The sequence below is a fragment of the Triticum aestivum genome, chromosome 1A (genome assembly GCF_018294505.1).
Source record: "Triticum aestivum cultivar Chinese Spring chromosome 1A, IWGSC CS RefSeq v2.1, whole genome shotgun sequence".
Lineage (NCBI taxonomy): Eukaryota > Viridiplantae > Streptophyta > Magnoliopsida > Poales > Poaceae > Triticum > Triticum aestivum.
The window spans coordinates 50,134,604-50,144,761 of NC_057794.1; the positions used below are offsets into that span (position 1 = coordinate 50,134,604).

At 40.0% G+C, this 10,158-nt stretch overlaps 1 protein-coding gene across 3 annotated transcripts; it reads left to right on the top strand.

The window, feature by feature from the left end:
* The first annotated feature begins 278 nt into the window (after positions 1-278).
* On the top strand, positions 279-10,158 carry LOC123189080 (LEC14B protein). 3 transcript variants are annotated; one of them, XM_044601405.1, is made up of 11 exons: positions 279-422; positions 1,714-1,830; positions 2,936-3,398; positions 3,504-3,623; positions 5,018-5,095; positions 5,925-6,098; positions 7,193-7,270; positions 7,645-7,817; positions 8,312-8,467; positions 8,893-8,953; positions 9,614-10,158. In XM_044601405.1, the coding sequence occupies exons 3-11, from the start codon at positions 3,033-3,035 to the stop codon at positions 9,818-9,820; spliced, it is 1,413 nt and encodes a 470-aa protein (XP_044457340.1). In that variant the 5' UTR covers positions 279-422; positions 1,714-1,830; positions 2,936-3,032; the 3' UTR covers positions 9,821-10,158. The 3 variants fall into 3 exon arrangements, with proteins under 3 accessions (XP_044457340.1, XP_044457349.1, XP_044457355.1); XM_044601414.1 differs by having other exon boundaries at positions 301-422; positions 2,931-3,398; XM_044601420.1 differs by having other exon boundaries at positions 301-422; positions 8,898-8,953.

The following is a 10,158-nucleotide window of genomic DNA, read 5'->3' on the forward strand; positions in this document are numbered from 1 at the left end:
CGGATCCGTTATGACGTCACCGGCCAAGCTGACGTAATCCAGTACGCAACGGCGACCGTTGCGAGCCGAGCCGACCGCACCGATCCGCTCCCTCGGCGCACGCGGCCGTCCACTCACCTCCCGCCACGCGTCCAACCCACCAACTGGCTGGCTCCTGGCAGGCTCGGCGCTCACCAACCAGCCTCCCCGATCACACGCCTGCCCGCTCGTGGCCGTTCGGCGGCCCCACGCGTCATTGACCCGCCAGGCAGTCCTAGTTTATGTTTTGCGGGCAGCCCCTTCACGTTGCAGTATTTTATTCATTTAAAACCTTCCTTCCTTCCCTTCTTCTTCTTCCTTCTTCTTCTCCCCTTCTCGCCCCCGCATTTCCGCTGGCCGCCGCTCCGCAGGAGACACGAGCTGCACGCCTCCTCTGACACCTGGTACGAATTCCCTCTCCCATCCCGCCTTCTCCTCTACTTGCTTCCAGGTACGAATGGATCGTGGCGAATCGAGAGGCCTTGCTGCGTTATCCTTCTTGTACTTTCGGTTGACATATGTTGGGTTTTGCTGTGTAGAGGGCAGGCAATTCATCAGAGAAGCGCATGCGCCTGAAATCTGTTCCTGGGTGAATACGGATTAAGGGACGTTTTTCTGGTAATTTTGGGCTAGTTGATGGGTCTCGTTTCATCCCGGGGTAGGTTTTTCTTGGGTGAGCGTCATGTGTTTGTTGTTTTGCCTATGGGGCGGAGTTTCTTCCAGACATCCCACGTGAGCTGTTTCTTGGCTGCCAAACCGAGTGTTTAGGCTTCTTGCTTGCTTGCGGCAATTTTCTTATGGAGGAAAACGTCGAGAAGGGGATCGGTTTGCTTTGGCTGTTTGCTAAGCAGCTCATGGCAGTTGCGCATTCGGTGATCCCGGTGCCCTTGTGCTTGATGTATGTTTATGTTTGCAACTATATATGGGGACTAGTTCTTCGTGGCATCGGATGTTCTGGTGCAAGTGCGGTATGCTTGATGCTAAAACGTGTATACTCAGGTCCAGACCATTTCGTGTTCTGTCCCATCCTAAAAACCCGACCAATGGGCACTCGTACCGGTGGCATTTTCAATTAAAAAGAAACTGCCATGAAAACACCCCACTGGGGCAAGGCAAGCCTGGGTGGCCTGGGCATGCACTTGTTTTATCCCATTCTGTGATTCAGGAACTTGTTGTCCTGAAAAATGTCGCTCTTTTCGTCTAACAAAACTGTTGCTTTCGAGGATGGTTTTTTAGTAGGCCTTTATGACCAGCTGTTTCTAAATGAGCAAAGAGTTACGTTCTGACCCACGCCCACCTTGGGAAATTCTTCTCTTCTCCCATGAGTATCTATTGAACTGGAATTTCAGAGAATATTCTCTGGCAGCTTAGTTTAGTAGCTTTTAAGGCATTTGCCCATTTACTGACTCGGTGACTGTCACTCCTGTTGGTTAGTTACTATAAAACAGCGGTTCTCATCACTGAGGCTGTCTTCCCAATTGTTTAGTTTTGATTCCACTAGTTTACAGTGGTTATGATGCTTCTAATATTCACCCTAACAAATTAGGCTGTTAATACACATCACTGGAATAGTGGTAACTGTTGCCTCTTCATCAACCTGAGAACCTAATGCCACTCTCACAACCATAAGAAGAATAAGGACAGGCACATCTCTCCTTTTTCTGTAGATGACTAAATTGTTTGTAAATTTTGTAGGGAATGACTGGCTGTAGAAGTGCCCAAGCCTGTGGAGATCAGCTATACCAGCCTTGTTGGAATTGCCTGGAAAGCTGGATTACAGGCCTGTGTCCACGTTAAAATCATCATTTGGAGGTGAATGCTAGAATTTAATTCTTTTGTCATATAATGAGTTTCCGTCTGAACAGATACAGTGATAGTCAGTACTGTTACTCGGACACCAGATTTGATTTCTTTTGGGGAAATCAGCCCAGCAACACCAATTTACAACGCTAGGTCCTTGGGAATTTGAAAGATGGCCACGATGCCCTTATTCAATCTCTTAGGAAATGTATGACACATGTTTCTTCCACAGGCCATCTTTGCCAGTGTAGTGCTACAATGCCGCCTGACAAGTCAGGTGCTGTGGCTTCAGCCATGGTGGTGACAGCAGCTGCCTTTGCCTCAGTTTTGGCCTAGTCTTGTGCATAGCTAGCTGGCTGTTGTTTAAGCTTCGTTATTTCCACTTTCTTGGCGTTTTCTTCCTAGTACAAAAATGACACATTTTGATGCATCTTCGAGAAAAAAATATGCTTTAAATTCCTTTATCACCAACCCTCTATCATCAGTTGAGACGGGTTAGGGGTTATCTTTTTTATCATCTTTCAGTGTGTAAGTGCCATTTCCAATGTCACTTGTTTTGCAGTGCAGTTCTTTTAGCACTGTTTCTCATTTGCTGTGTTATTGTCATGACCACGTTAGGTGTTACTGAGCTAATTGGCACTTTATGCTCCCCCTTTAAAGAGTGATGTATCTAGAATAAACTATATGATCATTTTTTTTCTTGAATACGCCACGAGTGTGCGTATCATTCATTAAAGAAGGAGGGGAAAGACATCCCAAACTCCACACAGTTACAAATTTAGTTACACGGATTCCTCCATCAACATCCACTCCACATCTAACACATACTATCCATGCACTACCCACATTGCTATTCCCGCAAAGAAACCGTCAAGATCCCCTCTGAGTAGGCCGGCTTGCCTCCAAACTCTACCTTTGCTGTCAATCCTCTACAAAGCTCTACTGTTATCAACTTCTACGTATGACACCTTTTTGGAATTTTATCTATGGATAATTAGGAATAAGCAATAGCTATGTCTTTTGCATACAAACTTGATTAATTAAGAATAGTCACTAGTTATTATCTTTCACATACAGACTGTTTTTGTGATGTATCAATTGCGTTATTTAAGCATAGGTGTTCTGTGGATATCTAGCAATGGAAGGATCATTGGTTATGCTTGAGAAGTGATCAATGGTTTCGTAAATAGTATTGACTAAGTCAGTGGCCAAACATGTGCTCCAAACGGAAGACGTGTCATGGAGGACCATCTCAACAAGAGCAAGGCAGTCCTGCAATTGCTAATGAAGTGTTTGTCATTGATGAGGAGGTTTCCCATCTTACTAGGCTTAAATCAGAGCCAAGTGAGAGAACTCGTGCATGCCTTCATGCTGGCAAGAGCCATATCTCTACATTCAAGCTGTTGTCATCAAGAGAATCCAATCGCTCAGGATTTGGTAGATTCTCTTCAGCCGATTGCTCTTATGCTCTTCGCAAACACCTACCAGTAAGAGGCCCGTGGTGCGTTGATAGCATGGACTGCGCAGCATACATCTCACAATTCTCTTCGGATGGTTCTCTACTAATTGCTGGGTTTCGGGTATGTGATTACTATGATATTATGCAGAAGAATTTACTTCATATGTTTATATATGTTTACCGCTTCTTTGCTGTTTAACAATCTTCGATGCGAAAATGTAATCAGGGAGGCCGTATCAGATTCTATAACGCTGACAAAAAATGGAAGATCCACAAGGATATAAACTGCAAAAGTCTGCGGTGGACAGTATCAGATATTGCTCTCTCACCTGATCAACAATACCTAGTAAACCTCTTACGGATTGCTTATTTGGTTTCGTTGTAACCCTGTACATCTTTTTTACTCCATTTTAGCTTCTGTTTAACTTGTTTTTCTCCCGGGGAACCCATAAGCATGTTTACATGCTTGCCTGGATGTACTTTTACGCACTGTCCGTTTTATGCTCATTGCCATACAAAATACTCTGCAGTGTGTCAGATTTCAAGTTACTTCGATGAATTTTACATCAAACTGGTTGGATGATTTTTCAGCATCTATTTTGTTCTTTGTTTCCTCATGTAAAAAATGTTAGGTAAAGGCAGAAGGATCCCTCCATTTAACTGTCCGCTGTTAGATAGAAGTGAGGCCTCTCCGCAAACGGATAGCATCCCAGCGGAGTCCGCATAGCTGACTCAAACGCGGGTGAGCGGGTTCAGCACCTTGAACTCCAGCCACTGAGCTAGCGCTTCTTTCTCCTTCCTCATATCAAGAGATTGACCCTTTGTTTATTTGTTCTCTCAAATTCAGTGTTAAGTTTATAGCCATCGAATAGTTTGTAATAAAGTGGTAGTGTTTCATATGTTCAGTGCCATATAATTTGCAGTTGCATTAGCATTTGAGCCTCATGAGCTACACTTTGTGCACCCTATGCACAATAATAAGTTATTAGATCATTTGACCCAGTCGTTATTTTATCAGTCAGATCAATAACAGTTATCAATCATAGGCTTATTTTCTCCAAAAAATGTTACCACCTCCCTCATATCTTGCTTGTTATTTGTCTCCAATATACAACTTTGGCTATTATTATTTTATTGAAACGTTATTAGAAATTATTTTTAACATATGACGAGATGAAATTATTTTATTCTGACAAATCTAGTAATAGTGCTTACAGTTGAGAAATCCTAATACTTCTGTATGTATTAGCGTATTAGTGTTCAAAGTTTTGAAGGGTTGACTGCTCACGTTCTGATAGTTAACTAAAAGAAATGGGGAAATAATTGGTACTCCCTCCGATCCAAATTAATTGTCACTTCTTTAGTAAAAGTTGTACTAAAGCTGCGACAATCGAAGGGAGTTGATTATTTCCTGCCGTTCATGTATTTCATCAGAGAAAATCGCCGCTTATCTTGTTGATATTTTAGATACTTCCCTGTCTGTTTCTATACATTCTATAATATAGGAAAACTTTTAGACCTGAGTAAAAAGCAGGTAGACTTGCTTTTCTTGGCAACTTCACTAATAATATATTTTCAGTTCTTTTTCACCATTTTAGAAATACTCGTAAAAATTCCATCCATCATTTCTGGCAAATAATTATTAGCTCTTTCATTGACTTTATGAACTAGACTTGATGATAGTTTAAGTTCATTCACATATTTGTTTTATCCCTAAAGTGCTATTGATCTGTTTTGCAGGCATATTCAAGTCTGACCCCTACTGTTCACATAGTAAATGTTCAGAATGCTCTGAAGCAGTCACATGCTAATATTACAGTATGTCCTCTTCTCTAAATTACAATATGGTCAAGTCTACCTCTAGATAACCGAATCACATACTGTTTGTTCTATGATAATTCCTGTCCAACAATTGTCATCAGCATGTTCATGAAAATATATCTTCTGGATTAAATATCCATGTGTTTCCTCTTTGAGAATTAATTTTTGGATAAAATAGTTGTATTCCTGGTATAAACCCTGAATCCGGAGCATAAGTTAACTGTGCTGTGCTCGATGGCAGTCCAGGGCTGATAGCCCCACAGAGCTGCGTTAGTAGGATAGGTAAAAGAATAGGCTGGGAGATAAGTGTCAAAAAACGTCTTGTATTAAGTTACAGAGGGAGTAATACGTTATTTCTTGCTTAACTGGTAATAAACTAGGGCAGGCATTAATACGTTATATAGCTCACATACAAAACTCTAGATAGAAGCATCAATTTGAAGCCTAAGAACACTAACAACTTGGAAAGATCTCTACAAGGAAACTCATCAAATCCTAACATAAGGAGACGGAGGATTATCTAGTATGCTGCCACTGACCCTCCCCGTCAGGAAATTCTAGCGCTATTGCCTATTGGTTGTCTGTCTATCTTTTAGTTCTCCTACAAAATAGTACTCTGAGGACATCAAGCCTGCCATTTCTGGTATCATTGTACCAATGTAAATGAAGAAGAAACTCAACACATCCTGCCTGCCATTTGCATGATTGCCAAATGAATGTGCTTTATCTTGGCAAAAAAAAAAAGCTTATAACATTTATTTTGACCAGTTTTTTTCGCAATATGCTGTTTTTTTCACAAGCATTTATTTTATTTATCATAATGCAGGACATTCATGAGGGTTTGAATTTTTCTGCTGCTGACGATGAATCCTCCTTTGGAATATTTTCAATAAAGTTTTCAAAAGATGGCCATGAACTTGTTGTTGGAAACAGCAATGAGTCAATATGTATTTATGATCTTGGAGCAAACAAAGTGACAGAGCGCATTCATGCTCATGTGGTATGAAAGTCAAATGCCCTCTTTCTTTTGTTCCTTCCATAACCTGTCCTTCCAATGTACTGTACACAACACTGTTTGGTGATACACATATCTGCTTAGGTCATATTCATATGTACTTTTAAAATCATTTCAAGTATCTAATGTGAGCATTGTTACTGTTTGCATGCAAAGAAAATTAAAGGAGTTTGTTTGTACGATTTTAGTCTCCTGCGAATAGAAATGCACTTACATTATTAGTAAAAAAAGCATTTACATTGCATATTCTACATGCTTTTGTACTGCATCCTCTAATGGTTCGTTATGTCTGAAGTAATCATCCACATGAAGCATGGTGTTGCGTTAGGCATAACAGATTGGAGTAATGAACCACAGCAAGCAATAGTTCTTGGTGGTGCTTTAAGCATAGCAGTTTGGATAGATACTGATAGCATGCTAGAAGCTGTGCCTTGTAGAGTACTGAACTGAAATAAAATTTGTGTTTGTAGGAGTCTCACAGTGTAGTGTAGTATCACATAAACACCTAATGCCTCTAAGAGGTATTTCCAAACCAGAAGCCAAAAGGAAAATGTCAAACAGTTTATGGCGTGCCATCACTATTCAAGGTGTTTGGCTTTCTGCAAAACTGCAGGGTGATGGTATATGGTGAAAGAAAACACTGTAAATGTTAGAACCGCTAAGTCTGAAGTAGATTAGATGGCAAGTAAATATATAAATCTCAGTAAAACCAATCACTATGTCAGCTGAAGCAGCAGCTGTGTTGGTAGTCCAGTGCAGGCTGGAAGTTTGTCTCCTTCGGGCCTGCAGTATTTGGCCTACGGATACATGAATAGATGTTTATGCAGTTTCAGTTTAAAGCAGCTGAACAATGCTACACTACTGGAACAGTGGTTACGGGATGTGACACAGTGGTTGGGTCTATTCGCAAGTTGTGCAGTATAACACATGTTGCCCATGTGCATATCTAATGTTGCCGGATCTAACATAGTTTCGGAATGAACAATATGTATTTATTTTCTTGAGTACCTGATGTTCTATACAAAAGAGTTATGTTTGGTTTCTGGAAATCTTATTTTCAATTCCATTGGTTTTTAAAGGCTGATGTTAATGCGGTCACGTTCGCTGATGAATCTAGTGATGTCTTGTACTCCGGAAGTGATGATAGCCTCTGTAAGGTAAGCTAATTTCTTTGAACCTGATTATATATTATTCAAATCCCATTTCAAAAGATACATCTCACTGGTTCAGTAGAGAAGAAGTTATCTGGCATATGTAGCTGGCTAATTATACCAACAATCTGAAACATTAGTGAGTTCAAAAACTTATCGGCAATGCACAATGATTACTGCATGTGATATCTAATGTAATTTTCTTTGCTGAGTGCAAACTCCAACATGATTTATCTGGAACACATGATTCCTTTTTTTACCTGTCTAGGAAATGTGAAATCAATGAAAACCTGAAGACCCTTTAGAGTATCTAGTAACGTTCTCATTTAATCATTATTCACGGAGGATTGACTTGTTAGACAATGTTTTACAATCTTCAGGTGTGGGATAGGCGCTGCCACAAGAGCGCGAAACCAGTAGGTGTTTTGGCAGGTCATTTAGATGGAGTTACATTTATTGATAGCCGTGGAGACGGGCATTATTTCATCTCCAACTGCAAGGACCAGACTATTAAACTATGGGATATCAGAAAATTGTCCTCGGCTACGAAGGAGTAACTACCAAAACTTGTTTTACATGGTCATTTCTAGAAGTATTGATATTTGTTTATACTTGAAAATGATTATTACGTTGTAGGCAAGTAGGAAGGCAAACTCAGAATGTTCATTCAGATGATCAACTCTGGCAAAAGTCAACTGTGCCGAATTATATGTATTGAGTGGAGCTAATAGAATATATCGAGTTTTTCCTGTCTTCTATGAACATGTTTCTCCATACCAGAAATACTTGCAGAGGAGCCATAATTAACTTTAGTGTCTCACTTACTGGGCTGTTGATAATATTAATTCAAGATTTCTAGGGTTTATGGACTATGTTGGTAATTAATATTTTCAACATTATGGATTAAATGTTTTTTTGTCATTTTCTCTGGCTTTTTAGTATGTTCATGGCTTTATGTTTATCCTATGTGAACTCGTAAGGTTATTTATAATCCCAAGATCTATTTCCCTGTTTTATTCTAAATTTTCCGTACAACTGTTTTCTCAGCTGCACACCGAAAGCATACGAATGGGATTACAGATGGATGACCTATCCATCAGAAGCCCGATTTTTGAAGCATTCATATGATCAATCGCTAGCCACATTCAGAGGCCATTCGGTGTTGCGCACACTTATCCGTTGTTACTTTTCCCCAATGCACAGGTTAGTTGTGAACTTGTGTTTGTTTTACTTCAACTCAATTTGAGTGTTTTCTTTCACTCGCTGCTGCATCACATAAATCTTTCTACAAACACCTGAAAATCCTTCCTGCTGTAGGCTGTCTAAATTGGTTTTTTAGTGCAATAGGGGCAAAAGCATGTAAATCATCTTTCTACAAACACCTGAATCCTTTTCAGATCCCACCTGGTGTGGGAGCTTCTAGCACTGGGTCTGTCCTTTTTTTAAATGTATGACGCAAAATGCTGCTTTTCGTTTCCACAAAGGTAAAAGCTCGTGGTAGTAGGAGGAGTGGCATAATAGAATACTATCATCAATTCATCATATCATGCAACGGTTTATACTGCTACGAGTTATGGTTGTTTTGTTTTATTGAGTAATATTGTTTGTCACCTTGTTATTTGTTGCAGCACAGGTCAGAGGTACATATACACAGGATCCAGTGACCAATGTGTCTATATTTATGATGTGGTATGAGCCTTAGATGCTTCCTTAAACTGCCCTTTTTAAATATGATTCTACTATTTGCAAATCCTGGTGGTTTTGTGTCCACATGGGTGAGCATTCCCATTTGATAGAAAGTGGATGACATACTATGAAAAGTAGATATCATAGTTGTAGTAGATGGAATCATGTACACTTGTACACAACTGTGTCAGCAAAACTTGAACATAAAATCGAGGATTAAAAAAAATCCTGAAATTGTTTTTAAATCTAAAAGCTTTCCATATACAAACTTCATAAAAAACTCTTCCAACATTGATCAACCAACATTGATCAACTTATGAATATTTTTTAGAATGAGTGAAATGTTGTGTTAATTGGGATAATAAGCTACTCAAGGAAATTTTAGGTAAAAGAGTTATGTATTATGTCCATGTCGGTGAATAGACCATATGCTGCAGGTTTTAACTGTAATTATGACATTCTGACTATCTATAAGTATGGCCCTGAAGGAACAAATTATGAATCTGAATAATATCATGATTCTGTAGATTATAGTATAAGCTATGCTTTTCGATGCCTTGGTATAGCCAGGTTTAACCTCAAAGTATTTCAAAGGGTCTTATATGTATAGTTCAAATTTCTAATTGCCATCTTAAAGTTGCTATGTCCCTGCTTGGCTTGCAGGCCACTGGAAACGTTGTCGAAACACTCAAATGGCATGAATCGATCGTCAGAGATTGTTCCTGGCACCCGCACCTCCCGACGCTCGTTAGCTCTTCGTGGGACGGCTATCTGGTAAGGTGGGAAGCAACGGAGGATGACGACGACCCAACGACCCTCAATAAAGGGAAACAGAAGATGTGTCCAGAGGGATACACATTCACGCTGTAGAAACATCCCGTGGCAATGGCATGCCGCGGGTTGGCGCAAGCTTTTTCTCATGCAAGTATATATCAAAGCAGTGAGCCGTTGTACAGATTCATCACACTGTAGGAGTACATAGATTTTTTTCGAACCTCACGGTCTTTTAAAGGGTAATATGAAGGATTAGTTTAGGTCCGAAATACTTGCACAAATCCACAGTAGAGCATCAAGGAGTGTTGTGCTAGACTAGAGCTTTTTGTTATAAGAGGACACATTTATCTGTCCCCCCTTTGTAATAACAACTACGAGTAAGTTTTAATTGATGGGAGAGAAATGGTTCTTTAAGAGAATTTCTCGTCTCCTAA